The sequence below is a fragment of the Phocoena phocoena genome, chromosome 8 (genome assembly GCF_963924675.1).
Source record: "Phocoena phocoena chromosome 8, mPhoPho1.1, whole genome shotgun sequence".
In the NCBI taxonomy this organism is placed as follows: domain Eukaryota; kingdom Metazoa; phylum Chordata; class Mammalia; order Artiodactyla; family Phocoenidae; genus Phocoena; species Phocoena phocoena.
This window is the reverse complement of record NC_089226.1, coordinates 94,139,219-94,155,346: the sequence shown is the minus strand read 5'-3', so window position 1 is coordinate 94,155,346 and position 16,128 is coordinate 94,139,219. Positions and strand designations below refer to the sequence as shown.

Genomic DNA, 16,128 nt, shown 5'->3' with positions numbered 1-16,128 from the left:
CAGTGGTTAGGACTCCGTGCTTTCACTGCTGAGGGCCCAGGTTCGATCCCTGGCTGGGAAACTAAGATCCCGCAAGCCATGAGGCATGGCCAAAAAAAAAAAAAAAATTACTGAGGGCCCCAAAGAACTTCTGTATGTATGGGTTATAGTTACAATAGTTACCATATTAAAAATTAAGACTAAAAAAATTTTAATTTTTGGTTAATTCATTTAAAAATAACAACCTCATTACATGTTAACGTATTAGTTTATGAAAATTAACTATTTTCCAATACAAAAAATTGGTGAGAAGAGTGGCACTGTTTTGCAAATCTCTTTAATGTCTGACTTAATAGAAGAGTTGATTCTAATATCTGCTTCTGCATTTAATCTGTTACAATATATTGTTTCTGCTGAAGCATATGAAGAAAACTGCCTTCACACAGGTATGTAGTTAGAAAAAGGAAGAATCTTTTATAGCCTTTTCAAATAATTGTAAATATTCTTTGACATTACACCAAAACTCAACTGAACTGATTTCTTAAAGGTTAGATGCAATGGGGAATCTGAAACTATATCAACAAACTTTTCATATTGTTACATCTAAATCCACTGGTCTAGAGTGCACTTTGAATGGATGTTTTAACCTTGCATGATTCTGTAACATCAAGCATTGGTCATTTGGAAAATACTGGCTCACTGAGTTATGCAGACCCTTTTAATACTGACATATTTCGTTATACAATATCAAAAAATCATCTCCAATATCAAAAAATCAAAAAACCACTGATCTCTTCAGAAAAAGCTAAGTAAAGGGAAGAGGTCAGGCTCAAGGTGGTGGATATGAGTTTTTCCAGAATTCCTAATATTTCCTTGAAACTTCAAGTTTTATCATTAGTGACAAATCTTGTCCATTATTTTCCTGGAAGTGACACTTCATTTTTGAGAAAATGTCTGCTGAATACTCAAGTCTGAATAACTAGTTTGTGTGCCAGCTGTTCTTCCAAGTAAAATGGTCCATGACAAAAGTAGCTCGTTCAGCTTACAGCTTAAACAATCACACAAGTGTTTTTCCTCGACAACCATCATACTTAGCAGGAGTGCCTTATGCATACTTTCCATTTCATCAAACAATTAAAAGAGATCAAGACTTAATAAAACTAATAGTGCTTACTGCTTCATCAAGGGACATCCTTAAATGAAATCAGCATTTTTTCTTGTTTTTGTTTTTACTGGAAGTGCAGGTAGTAAAGAAAACAATGATTACTAGTACAGTTTGGTGGCAGTGTCTTGATTCATGCTAAGGCACCGGCAATTTTATTCACCATTACTTTTGTATCACTAGTGCAAGTTCAACATAGTGAAAAATGTCACCTAGTCTTAGCATTACCATAAAAATATCTTTGACCTTGTGGATTCCCAGAATGAATTTCGTGGACTTCCTCCAGGGATCTACAGACTCTACTTTAAGAACTACCACTTTAAAGAAGCCCTTCAAGGACTCCCCTGGTGGCACAGTGGTTAAGAATCCGCCTGCCAATGCAGGGGACATGGGTTCGATCCTTGGTCCGGGAGGATCCCACATGCCGTGGAGCAACTAAGCCCGTGTGCCACAACTACCGAGCCTGCTCTCTAGAGCCCGTGAGCCACAACTACTGAGCCTGCGCTCTAGAGCCCGTGTGCCACAACTACTGAAGCCCGCATGCCTAGAGCCCATGCTCCACAACAAGAGAAGCCACTGCAATGAGAAGCCCGCGCACCACAACGAAGAGCAGTCCGTGCTCGCTGCAACTAGAGAAAGCCTGCACGCAGCAACGAAGACCCAGCGCAGCCAAAACTATAAATAAATAAATTTTAAAAATAAATTAAAAAAATGAAAATAAGGAACTCCTTCAAAGTCCACGTTCTATGTTTGAAAGCAAAGAAATGGATGTTCAGCAAAGGAAAGCATAATGTCCTTATAAGGTATATCCCGTGACTATTGTCAGGTAACACTTCCAGGGAGCATATGTGGAAATCACTCAGCTTCCCTGTCACATGGAAATCATGATGAAAGCTGGCATTCCAGGTGGGAGGGAGGGAGACACAAGAGTGAAGAGATATGGGAACATAGGTATATGTATAACTGATTCACTTTGTTATAAAGCAGAAACTAACACACCATTGTAAAGCAATTATACGCCAATAAAGATGTAAAAAAAAAAAAGCTGGCATTCCTTGTTATGGATATTAGCATTATATTCTAAGCAGAGGATTTTATTTATTTATTTTATTGAAATAACACTGGTTTATAACATTATATATGTGTACAACATTATATGAGTTGGCCAGAAAGTTCGTCCGGGTTCTTCCAGTATTTCTGTTTCTATACACCATACTGCATGCTCAACACCAAAAATTTAATTTCCATCCATCTCCATACAGCCGATCTCCTTCATCCATTTTGCCCTCCATTCTGCCCCTTCCCCCCTGGTAACCACCACTCTGTTCTTTGTATCTACATGTTTGGTTTGTTCATTTCTTTTATTAGTTTCTTATATTCCACATATGAATGAAATCATACGGTATCTGTCCTTCTCCACCTGACTTATTTAACATAATACCCACGAGGTCCATCCATGGTCTCACAAATGGTAAGAGTTCATCGTTTTTTAAATGGCTGAGTAGTATTCCACTGTACATATAGACCATATCTTCTTTATTCATTCATCTGTTGATGGGCACTTAGGTTGTTTCCATATCTTGGCTATTGTGAATAATGCTGTGATGAACACAGGGGTGTACATATCTTTTCAAATTAGTGTTTTCATATTCTTTGTATACATAACCAGAAGGACAGCTGGATCATATGGTAGCTCTACTGTTAATTTTTTGAGGAATCTTCATACTGTTTTCCATAGTGGCTGCACCAATTTAAATTCCCACCAACAGTGTAAGAGGGTTCCCTTTTCTCCATAGCCTTACCAGCACCTGTTATTTCTTGCCTTTTTGATAATAGCCATTCTAGCAGGTATGAGGTGATATCTCATTGTGGTTTTGATTTGCATTTCCCTAATAATTAGTGATGCTGAGCATCTTTTCATGTTGTCCATTTGTATGTCTTCTTTGGAAAAATGTCTATTCAGCTCCTCTGAAAAGAGGATTTAAAAAAATAAACAGCAATAATAACAGACAAAACTTAGATCAAGAAAACAAATGTTATTAAACTAACATAGGTTAGTTCAAGAGAATAAGTTTCAAAGTAAAATTCCATAATAATGTTAGCAAGCTGTATTTCCTATTTATTTTATGACTTAAGCTTATCTTCATGGCGATAAAGATCAGATGCTAGAATTATACACTTAACAAGAAACACAAGAATGTAAAGGAGGAGGATGAGAGCTTTTCGGCAATGTGACTGAGAAACTAATTAGCACTTCCTTGCCTTGCTTAGGGACTGAGCACTGTGATAACACCAAGTCTGCATTATGTTTCTAAGTGGATATATATTTTTTCTTGGTTATTTTTGGTGGTGAAGGAGAAAAGGAGAAAAAAAGGAAATAATGAACTAGAGGATTAACTTAGACTCTCCAACCAATACTCTATATACAGATCCCTCAGAAGTGAACGTCTATATTAAAATTCAGAGTCATCTCACTGTTCAGTGAATACATTCTATCCTTAAAAGACATTTGAGGAAATGAGTATGAGAAAATATGAATCACAAATGTAAAAGGACCTATTTAGTGGATTTCAAACAGTGTTTTGTAGAGACGTAGGTACCACAGAGATGTCTCCGGGATCACAGCAGGAGAAAGGAGAGGTCAAGCTGGTAGGACTGCCAGTCAGTCGAGATACTCTTTTATTTTCATACACTGGGTTCATACAAGATTTAGTTTGAAAAAAGACTAAAAGGAGTTTAATTACCTATGGTTGAATCTCTTCCTGTGCTATGGGATACTAAACTTGAGGTAATAACAACTTTAAACTAGTACCCCCAACACATATATACACATTCGGGAATCCCTCCTTAGGCGTCACTTTTGACTTTGTTCCAGATGGTATACAAACTAAATTAGCAATAAATGCAAAGTTATGAGCCAGCCAAATTCAAATTAAAAAACTCTAATTTGACAACCTTAATATCCAAAAAAAGAGGCTTGCTTGAATAAATTATGCTACACATAGATTATGGAATACTATGTACCTATTAATACAATGTTGTAAAAGAATATTTAATGATACTAAAATATGTTAATGATATAGTGAAATGAAATGTAGTATATAAATAATTGATTTTATTTTTATAGAAAAATCCTCTACATACATATATTTGCCTAAAAAAAAAAGAAAAAAAAGACTGGAACCAAAATATCAGGTGGAACTATTATCCAAAATTTTAATATTCTTCATATTTATCTGTAGCTTCTAGATTTTCAATAACAGACACATATTACTTACATAAGAAAAGGATTACCATTTAAAAAATACTTTTGAAGAGCTGTAAAATGTCTCCAAGCATAAGTGGACACTCAACTCAGCAGATCTTTGTGCCTTATGTTTATTCTAAAGCAGTAGTTCTCAAGCAAGGTCAATTCTGACCCCTGGCAGATGTCTGGCAATGTCTAGAGCCATTTTTGGCTGTCACGACTGAGTGAGGGGTGCTTATGGCAGCTTGTGGGCAGAAGTCATGGATATTGCTAGACATCCTACAATGCACAGGATAACGCTAAAAACAAAGAATTATCCAGCTTGAAATGTCAGTAATACCGAGGTTGAGAAATCCTGTTCTAAAAGATTAACTAGAATGAATAAGAACTTCTTCCCCACAGGCTGTTTAATCCTCAGCTTCTCTGCTATGACTGTTGACAAGAAGATAAACTAATTCTGACAGAAACACGGCCAGCAGTCTATGCTGGATTGGCCTAATTCAATTCTCTTCACGTTTCCAAGTCAACTTCAGATATAGAGGGTCTCAGTGCTTCCCTGGATCACATTCTAAATGCAGCTGTAGAAACCAGAGCATACAGCTATCTCTTTATGTGAAAAAGCCATGTTCCCTTCAGTCAATATTTTATCCCTGAACATTTTAGTAAAATGGTAGTTTATGATAACAAATTACTAGAAGCTCTAAATGTGTCATATTTCTCTTTATTCCAATGCCACAAGCAAAACTCCATTTTCTTCAAAGTCTCTTTCAATAAAAACATAATATTATTTGCCAAAGGCAAGATTCCAGGGGCTAAACAGAGAGCTGTTTCTTGGATCTTAATTCCATCATCTGGGCAAGCTTAATCTATATACTAGAATCTCTCTGTCTGTCATGGAAATTTTTAAAAACAAAAGAAGCAGCAGAGACAAGCCAAAGCAATGGTAAGTTAGAAGTATGAGAACTGCAACCACAGAATGAATGCAAAGTCAACAAGAAAAGCACGGATTTTTTCACAAATGGCAAAAGAGCCTGAGAAGTGGGAAGAAACATTCTGACCTCACTGGTCAGTCATAAGGCTTAGACCCCACAGCAAATATGTATCAGGAGGCACACAGAGGGCTATGGCCGCAAAAGCCTGGGGAAGGGGAGATTAGGAAAATAAATGATTCATTTCTCTGAAATCCTAGAGTCTGGTTCTAGTTCACTCTAGTTCCAGTTTTTTTCTCATCCTCTGTCTTTATCTATGGATCAAAAGCACATCAAGGGTAATAAGCCCAAAAACTCAGTGTGTGAACCCAGAGGATTTTTTGAACTAGGAATCACCATGCAGCTCTGCAAGGTATCTTACTGTTATTTTATAGTACTCTACATTTATAGTATACAATCTATAAAACCAAACCAACAACAACATTCCAACATACGTGAGGATTTGGTTCCAAAGTGATTCTTGAATAAGTGTAAGGAAGTTCTCCATACCATGCTGTAAGTCTTGGTTGCTGGTAAGTTACATCTAAGAAAGAAAATACAGGGCCTTTGAAATGGTTTGATGCTATTTAAGGTGTACCTATTGAGTGCCAACACCATGCCTTGCAATGTATAAGAAGCTATGAGAAATACAAAGGAAGAGTAAGGATGGGCCCTGACCCAAGGTTCCACCTTCACAGAGGGCGTGGGATTTCAGGAGTAGAATGGTGACAGCTAAAAGGAGGACGACAAGAGAAGGTACACTGGCAGAAACAGTATGGGTGAAGCTCTGAGGTGAGAATATGTGTGACTTATTTGTGTCAGTGATGACATAAACAAGAGTGAAGGAGACACAGCGCAGAACAGACGGGTTCAGATTAGGGAGGGTCTAAAATGCAGGCTATGGAGTCTGAACCCTTGTAGGTAGGAACTTGTGGCACCAACGTCCATACAAGAAACAAGACAAACTGTTCACCCATGTGCCACCCTTGTGTAAGCCCTTTTGATTCCAAATGAAGAAAAAAGTGCTCTGACCAATCATAGCATGTAGCTAATTTTAGTCAAAAGGTTTTGATGTCCAATTTATTTAGAGAGGGAGTTACCCATAGATCTGCTGTTTTTCCTACAACTGATTTCAACCACTACAACAATAATAAAAGCAGCTAACATTCACTGAAGGCTTACTATGTAGCAGGCATTCTGTTAAGTACTTATCATGCACTGTCTCATTTAATTATCACAACAACCATGTAAGATAGGTATCAATATTATTATTCACTCTATTTTACAGATCAGAAAATTATTTAACTGTAATTTGTTTAAAATTAACAATTATTTTGAAAGACAGAGCCAGCAATCAAAGCCAAGTCTGTCACCAAAAGCCCTGCTGTAGAAACTGCTGGGAATTAGAAGGCTGCCCTGAAAGAGCTGACTCTCATTCTGACACCTGAGTTACAAAAATGATGCCAGGATACTTTGCCTCTTTCTCCACAGAAAATTTAAATTCACTCAATGTGCCAGAAAGGAAATTCTATGCTAGAGCACAGGCGCTCCCCAGTGACCGCCTCTGGTATAGCAGGTACTGTTGCTTGTGGATGACCACAGAGGAGCCTGTTCCAAGTCAGGTAATCTCAACAAGCTCAGTAGAATACTACAGATGCTGAAGCTAAGGGAGACTGGACTCTTCTAGTGAAACTAAAATGAGAATAAAAAGCTGATAAAAAAGGATCACAAAAGAACATATGCCAAATAGAATCAGGAAAAAAAGCTCTGGAAGTTTCTATGAAGAAAGAGGAAAGCTGGCACCATTTGCAGTAATAAATAGTGAACAAACACAAAAGGAGATAAGCATATCAACCACAGTTCAGTCAAACCAAACTTCCTTTGCTTCCCTGAACGCCCATCTTCTGCCACGTTCTGAGAACCACTTGCTGTTTCTTCTGCCAGGTACACTCTTCCTTGTCCCCTTTGACAGGCTAATTCCCACTCATCCTGAGGGTTCCAGTCAGGTTTTGAATCTCTGTTTAAATCTGGCTGTGGTGCAAAGAAGCAAGGGTGCAAAGAAGCAACGGTATCGGAATACATTCCAGAAAGGAAGACCAAACATCAACAACTGTGATCTCAGAGATCTACTTACCCTCTCTGATGCCAGTCCTCTGTTTCCAGGGAACATCCTGACAAAGCTGTTCAAATACTGAGTCGGCTTCTTTTAAGTCAACAAAGCCAGGATACAAACACACCCTTGATGCAGAAAGAACAGTTATTAACTAAAGAACACAGAAAAAGATGAGTTAGACTCTAATCATTAGCAGAATAAATTAATCTGGATGATGCTTCCTTTCGTGGGGAGATGAAATCATCTTACCACACCTCCAGAGCTTAATATCACCCAGATCACGATGCTCCAGATGTAAACTAAACCTCTTTCAAGTTAAGACAAATAAAAGAGGCAATGAAGGATAAAGAGGTCCATGACAGCTTTCATAGCTATGGTTCAAATATTACCCAAGCACTGCTTAGCTGTGAAACCTTGGACAAGTTACTTAACCTCTCTGAACCTTGGTTTTTCTCATCTGTAACACAAAGATGATCTCCACCTTATAGCATCACTGTGAAATGTAGAATAACTAATAAAATGCTTGGCCCTGTGTTACTTTAACAATTGGTAGTCTTCTAAGACTATGCTAATTGTAGGGAAAGCAATCATTTATAACTATCAAAATAAACATATCCAAATAAGGGTTCTTTCTCTCATTGAGTATACACTTATTTCAACAGTGCCAAGCCAGCTCAAAATTGTTTTGGCTATCTTTTTTTTTTTTCTCCTTTAAACAGCTTTATTGAGATATAATTTACATACTGTAAAATTCAACAAAGAATAATGTCTTCAAGGTTTATCCATGTTGTAGCACATTATCAGAACATTTCTTTTTACGGTAGAATAAAATATTTCATTATATAGACATACTGCATTTTCTTTATCCATTCACCAAGAGATGGACATTTGAGTTGTTTCTACTTTTGCCTACTATGAACGCTGCTATGGACATTCACATGCAAGTCTTTTTGTGGATGTATGTTTTCATTTCTCTTGGGTAAGACACCTAGGAGTGAAGTTGCTGGGTCATATGGTAAATGTATGCTTAACTTTTTAAGAAACCATCAAACTTTTTTCTAAAAGGGTTGTACTATTTTACATTCCCACCAGCAATACAGGAAGGCTCTAATTTTTCCACATCCTCATTTATAATAACACTTATTATTGTCTTTTTGATTACGGAAATTCTAGTGAATATAAAGTGGTATTTCGTGGTGGTTTTGATTTCTGTGTCCCTAACATACTATTTCATTTTAACAGTGCATTTGGCTTTTTTGGATACCTTTCTTAAGAAATGTTCTGAAAGCCCATGGAACACTCTCTTCAACAGCCTTGTTGGTAGTAAATTTTCACTCTTTAAAGGTACATTTAATTTTTTTTTAACAAGTAATTTATTAATTAATTTTAACCTGTTGTCCAATTTAAAATGTTTGGATCTGAATTATTACTTTTTTCCAGTTTTACTAAGACATAATTGACATACAGCACTATATAAGTTTACAGCGTACAGCCTAATGATCTGGCTTACACATATTGTGAAATGATTTTGTGAAAGAGCCAAAGCTCACCTGAAGCCATACCAGGTTAACAATGAGATGTGACCAAAATAATGCAACTGGTTTTCTTGTGTGACTATTAACCTTGCTTTAAAAGGGAAGTTCTGAAAAAGGCTATAATAGCAGTGCCAGTGGACTAATTATAGAGGCTTCCAAGTCTACCAGCAACTCTTTCTAAGCAATTCATTTAGATAGATAAGTTCTGATTTATTTAAATGTCTCACTATTTATAGTGACATGCATTAAGGTGATGCTTTCAAAATGTTCTGAAACAATGACTAATGCCTAATATACCCTAAATCATATATGCTTTAATTTTATTGAAATCTACCTTTATATAGCAATATGACATAACTTAATATATATTATATATAATAATGTATGATTAACATAATATGTAATAATATTGGATTGGCCAAAAAGTTCGTTCAGTTTTAAATAAAAATAAAAGACACATTTTCCACTTTCACCAAGAACTTTATTGAACAACGTATTCACTAACCGAACACTCTTTTTGCCAACCCAATACATACAATGTAATCTAACAATAATAATATAATGTAACACAAATAGCACAGAAGTTGAGGCCAGACCCAACTCTAATATTAAATTACTCTGTAGCCTAGGAAAAAGTACTCAATCTCCCTGGACCTCATTTCCTCATCTGAAAAACTGGAGAAGTAAGCTACTATACCTGAGAGGCTTTGAAAATGTTTTGAAGCTAGTATAAAAGGAGATATTACCACATTAATTACTTTAATCAAGGGAGTAGAATATTTTAAGAGACTATAACTCAGTGATAATTATAGTCCCTTTCTAGTGAGGATTCACTTACCTAGATACGCCTGTGGGTGACAGGCTGATTTCATACACACCCTCTTTACTAAAGAAACAAAGAAAACAAAGACTTGTTAGTGTCAAGCAAAGCAATATACTGCACGTAGCGGAAGGAAGGGTTGTCCTGCAGAGCTCACAAAGTCCTAGCTCACCAAAATCACTTCACGACGAAGGCGCACTACGAGGGAAGTACAGCCCCACCTTCTTCTACCACTGAAGTAAGGGGCAACAGTGTGGTAATCATTAATGGCACTGGGACTGGAATCCTGACAAAATCAGGCCATGGAGGCAAAAACCAGGACAATATAAATTCTAGTGCTATCCCTTTATATTTCACCCATAATTCAGGCTGATGTGGTGCAGGAATCTATCACACAAAGGGGTGGCAAATAGAGTACCCCGTTGGAGACTCTGGAATAGAGATACATTGAACAGAAGCAAGTACAAGGTCCCCATGAGCTAGCTCCACCTCCTGACAGTTCCCACAGACGCATCAGCTTCCACGGTAATTACTGCTGGGAACCTTCTGAACACACCACCACGTGTCTAACCCCATGCTTTTCTACATGCTGGCATGCCTCCCCGCCATCTAGCACCCCCAATCCACCACCCCCAGCTTTGGTCCAGTGGAAAATTCTAATTCATCCTTCAAAATCTCAGCTCAGCATCACCTACTCTAAACCTTTCCTGACCTGTAATCCAGGCAAATAATGTTAGCTATCTCATCCTCTGTCACCACACCACATTACCTACAAGTCTACACTTCCAAGATATGCGGCATTACAACTTATCTGACTACACGTCTATTTCATTTACTAGACTATGGGCTCCTGAAGGGCTGGAATGGGTTATTTTTCTGTTTCCTAGTGCCTGGCACATAATAGATGAGCAGTAAAAAGCTTACTGAACTTAATCAAATGTGCAACAGTACAAAACTGTTACAGATGGGCAGGGTAGTGAGGTCTATAAACCACCATGGTGAGAACAGTGACCCAGACTGGAGAGGTACCTCTGTCAAGATAACTGTGTCAGATTCTTCTCACAGAGGTAAGTTATAGAGAATAACATAAAGGGACAGTATTTACATCACCCTTTTCCACGTGAGTTAGCAGTTCATGATCTTTGAGCTGGGCTCTTAGGTAGATGTGTGAGCCGCTCTGAGCCAAAATGTAGGCAGAGTTATTATCATAAACATTTAGCACATTTCAAAATGAGTCGCCTATAAAGCTTCCTAGAGTGTGAATATAATATTTCAGTGTGATATATTTTGGGCCACATTTAGAAACGCTCACTTCAAATGTGAGGGACATTTCTGGCTATTAAAAAAAAAAAAATCTAGAGACTTCCCTAGATTCCCCTTCCACTTCCTGGCACGGTGGTCAAGAATCCGCCTGCCAATGCAGGGGACACGGGATCAATCCCTGATCCAGGAAGATCCCACATGCCACGGAGCAACTAAGCCCGTGCGCCACAACTACTGAGCTTGCCCTCTAGGGCCCGCGAGCCACAACTACTAAAGCCCACGTGCCTAGAGTCCGTGCTCTGCAACAAGAGAAGCCACTGCAATAAGAAGCCCATGCACCGCAATGAAAAATAGTCCCCTCTCGCCACAACTAGAGAAAGCCCGTGCGCAGCATCGAAGACCCAATGAGATCAAAAAATAAAAATCTAGCATAGCTAACTTCAGATAAACAGAATTAACAAACCCTATGGTCAAGGAGGAATGAGTACTGTCATTTTCTTCTCTGACTTGGAAATTCACAATTGTCCATTTTTTCAACCTGAATGTCCTATCTGTAACAGGTTTCATGGTTTTGTTTCTTCTTTTTACTGTCAATGGAGGCAGCATCACATTTGTGTTTGCAAAACAAAGACTGTTAGAGCTACCAGACTGGGTCTTAAGTGATTATACAGTCCAAACCCTTAATACTACAGACAAGGAAACAAAAGTCCAGAGAGATAGCAATAACTTACCTAAGGACTAGGTAAGTTACCATATCTAACTAATGGCAAGGCCACAATTACATACCCTCTTTGAAAGTATGATGACATCTGTGCTCGTTTTAAATTTTTCTAAGATATACAAGTCAATCTGCAAACAGCCAAACAGCTTAACAGTTGTTCACAAGCAACAGCATACACATCATGCTAATTTGCTAAAATAAAAGGATGCTTTCTACTGATAATTTATCTGCATCAGATGGAAACTGAGAAGCAGGAAAAGAGGAATCAAAGCATCTTTCATCATTTTGGAAGAGTATTTTAGACACAGATCACTATAAGAGAAATGTTTACTATCATTTAATTGCTCTGGAAGAGTTATGTGGTTTTAAGAAATGAACTGTAAGAGCATCTAGATTTCTAGCAGTTTTCTTAAGCATTGCTAGTAGAATGATACTTACAGGTTTTTCAAAGAGCCATGTTTCAATGACTCAGGAAAAAATCCCTCTCTGTCTTTACCTAGGAGATGTTTTAACTACTATCTGCAGACATTAGTGAAACAGGGTCTGGAAATTTACACAAGAGCCAAGAGTTTAATGTACAGATATCTGGTTGCATTTCCCACACCATCTGCAAATTCAGAAAGGCTTCTCAAAAGACCAAGTTTAAAGACATCTGAGACAAGAATATCCCAGCCTAAAATTTAGACACATTGGCCATTATCTTTTCCAGATGGAAAAACCAGGGTGAGGGAAAGATCCTGGACTCTCCCTTTCACTGTGGGCAATAGTTACAGGAGGGCAGCGATTCACTTACTCGATCACTTGTGGCTCTGGGGCTCTGCGTACCACCTGCAAGGAAAAAGCCAGGTCTGATTTCTGAATGATTCCTAATCCTCAGGGAGGCTTATTTGCAGGATTACTGCATCCTCTCATTTCTAGTCAAAATAAATCAGGTTTAAAACTCTCCCTTTTTTATCCTAAGCTCTCACTATCCCACCAGAAACTCTTGTTTCTATTCTTCTTAGAACTACGTCACAGTTACTAGTGGGCAGTAAAAGATGACAAAATTAGAATTAATACATTTTCCTAGCAGTCAGCAGCTCTGGAAAAATCATCTTTCCAAGGGATTTTTTAAAATAGAAGATATACTAGGAAATAAGGGGTTTTAATATTACTTATATAATTATTACTACAGCAAGATGCCTGATTTTTAGCTCTTTTTCCCCATGTTATTAAAAAGTGACTCTTCACCCTTTCTTACATCCTTCCCAGTGGGAGAAAAAGCTAAAAAGATCAGGCATTGTAGTAGCTGAAATTTCAATCCAATTCCAGAGATATGTGCTATACTAGCAATTTTTAGGACCATTAGAACTTAGATAACTAATGCAAGCTCTAGTCATGGTATAACCTCTAACCTCTAGTCATGGTACATGTCCTTGCCAAAAAAAATGGGAACTATATATGCCTACAAATTGGGGGAAGACTACAAAGAATCCTCAGACATACTAAGAAACTGATACTCCATATTTCATTATTATTATAATACTTTCAACTCTCTTTTTATTAGTGAGTTTATCCTGTCACTATTTATTTGAGTGTCTACTATGTGACTGTCGCTTTTATAAATAAATCCTTGTTACTGTTGAAGAAGAAACAAGAATTTACCTCCTGGGGTTCTTTGAACACAAACTGTCTGTCAGACAGACGATGCTCCTTGTTCATCCAGGTTTGGCCAGGTCTCTGTTGGAGATGGTTCTCAGCAGTGGGAGCTGAAGCAAGAGAGAGAAGAGACTCAAACCTTAACATCAATTGAAATGGGAGTCCACTATAAACCAAAGGGATATATATAAAGTAGGATGATACTTGTCCAGACACACACACACACACACACACACACACACACACACACACACACACACACGAGATCCCCACAAGTTCTTGCCTGGCTGAGCAATGGCCTGGCTCTTAGCAGGGCCAGCCCAGGCTCCCTGCACTCGGGCTCGCCGTCTTTTGTCCTCCATGTTGATCAAGAAGGTTTCTGCTCTCAGCTTTCAGAATATTTCATTCCTGATTCAAACTACACAATGGTATCTGTTTAAAGAAAAAAAAAAAGATGTTTTAGTTGAGGTTGTGAGAGCTTGGACTATCAAGGGGTAATTATAATCCTTTCAAGCAGACGAGATGGTTCAACAGCAATCAGAGCTTCTACATGAAATCAACTTCTGACATCACAACATCTCAGTCAAGGAGCCTACTAAGTCACTTGGGGATGCTGCTTTTAATGTTTATCTTTTGCAATGTTTATCTTTTAATGTTTATGTTATCACAGTACTTTCACTTCATTCGCAAGAAATTAGATGTTAAGAAATTCTAAAACCAGGACCTATCAAAAACCACATTACTCTTATTAGTCCCCCAAGAGCAGAACACAGAGAAACTGTAATACTCCACCTATGAACATTCAGAAATAGGCTAAGACACAGTTTCCCAGGGCATTGCCATATTCCATTATCACAGGCTGCATCAAACTTCCACGGAAACTTGTTAAAAACACCTATGGCCTGTCTCAGGATGTGATGGAGGACGGACACAGGTGTTTGTCTTTATAACAAGCATTGTAGGAGATGATGATAAACAGGTATGTAAGGCCCACAAAGTTAAGTGGCTCACCCGATGTCACTCAGGAAATCAACAGTAGGTAGACTAACATTCAAATTTTATTACGTTCCAGTCTTCAGCTAAGTAAAAAATCCACCTCGTCATGGCCAGTAATACTAATTTGACATTTTGGCCAATAAAAGTCTAGCCCACAGCAAATACAGGAGCATGCACAGCTACAAAAAAACAAAAATGGGAAGGGGGGGGAGTATTCCAACCCTATAATCCATTTCCATCTCAAGTTCTCAAAGGTAACAGGCTCATTTGATAGCTTATTTAGCCTACAGATTCCCAGCTCCACCTCCAGACCTTCTGATTCAGTAGAATAAAGCTGGTCCCAGGAATCTGTATGTTTAACAAATTCCCCCAAATGATAAGTCTGTAAGTATTCTTATTTAATAGGTGGGGGAGAGGACAGAGGCTGCCGTCTGCCCAAAAAGTTAATGGCAGAACCAAATACCAACTCTCCAGCCTCACATGATTTGCAGAGTAAGCCCTCATGTGACATTTTCTCTCAAGTGAGGCTTTAAAACCTTAACACAACAATTAGCTACCGTTCTTGCTATGTTCACAGGGGAGCGATGTGTTACTATTATATGCACGGTACGGCTGTTGAAAATACAGATTCCAGAACCCCATCCCAGACCTACTGAATTTCCAGTCCCAGACACTGTTAACTAACCCCACCTTCCATGCTGAGATTCTTTACTCGAATTAAGTGTGAGAACCCTGCTGCAGTGCAAACAGCAAGGGTTCTGGCGCCAGCCAGATCTGACACTTCCCAGCTGCATGGCCTGAGGCAAACGACTTAACATTTCTGAGCCTGTTTCTTCCTCTGTAAACAGAAGAACCAATACTTCTCTCACGGTCCAAGTGCGGGTTAATTGATCCTCGAAGGTAAGAGAGCCTAGTCCTCTCAATAAGGGTTAGCAACTTTCTCTATTTTAGACCCTTCTTTCCTGGGAGGCCCTGAACGAGGTCCCGGAGGTCGCTCGGGAAGGGACCTCAGGGCGGTCCCCACACTCGCAGCCCCGGGCACCCAGCGATAGGCCTGGAGCCCTCACCTGCCGGCGGAGACGGTCGCAGAGGTTCAAAGCCGCTCGTCCTAAAGTAAACTCCGCTGCCCCCGGCCTGCTCCGCCGCCCGCGGTCCGGCGAACCTTGAGCGCCGGGTACCGACTCCAGCAACTCTCAACCACAGGCCGCGGCGTCAGGCACTTCCTCTGACGTCACGTGCCGCGGCCGCCGCTTCCGGCGCCACCTGCTGGAATCCGGGCAGCTCTGCGTTCCCCGCGCCTGGAGGGCCGACTCGCTGAAGGTGCAGATGGTAGGGCAAGGGTTCGAGGGGAGCACAGAGATTGAGCGTGCGGTGGAGCCGCGTGCGGGGCCGGGATATGGCGAAGGTGGGAATGAAGACGTATTAACTAGGCCGAAGTCCCTCTGGACATTCCCCGCACACCCCTAACTAGAGACGTCCAAGAGCCCGCTTCTTTGGTCTGTGCGGAAAGAGCGACTGAGACCCAGCGGGCCTGGCAGAAGGGCGAAGGCGTTGGGGGAACCTGGTCCTGATGTACTGAACAAAAGGATTTGACTTTTATCCCGAAAGCCATTCAGAGTCTAAGATGCACCTCCATTGTGTTGCCACTGCAGCCTGTGCATACCTCGATCACAGCACTTAGACCAG

At 39.4% G+C, this 16,128-nt stretch overlaps 1 protein-coding gene across 2 annotated transcripts in view; it reads right to left on the bottom strand.

The window, feature by feature from the left end:
* The window catches only part of ALKBH3 (alkB homolog 3, alpha-ketoglutarate dependent dioxygenase), a 34,801-nt gene extending 19,191 nt beyond the window's left edge, over nt 1-15,610 (bottom strand). The window contains exons 1-7 of one of the 2 annotated variants that reach the window (XM_065882525.1): nt 15,510-15,606; nt 13,730-13,878; nt 13,453-13,556; nt 12,602-12,636; nt 9,843-9,890; nt 7,491-7,594; nt 5,812-5,900 (exon numbers count right to left, since the gene is read on the bottom strand). In XM_065882525.1, the coding sequence (XP_065738597.1) occupies nt 5,812-5,900; nt 7,491-7,594; nt 9,843-9,890; nt 12,602-12,636; nt 13,453-13,556; nt 13,730-13,808 (459 nt within the window). In that variant the 5' untranslated portion in view covers nt 13,809-13,878; nt 15,510-15,606. Of the gene's footprint in view, nt 1-5,811; nt 5,901-7,490; nt 7,595-9,842; nt 9,891-12,601; nt 12,637-13,452; nt 13,557-13,729; nt 13,879-15,509 lie in introns of both variants that reach the window. The other variant, XM_065882526.1, reaches the window with a different exon arrangement.
* Between the last annotated feature and the right edge of the window lie 518 nt (nt 15,611-16,128).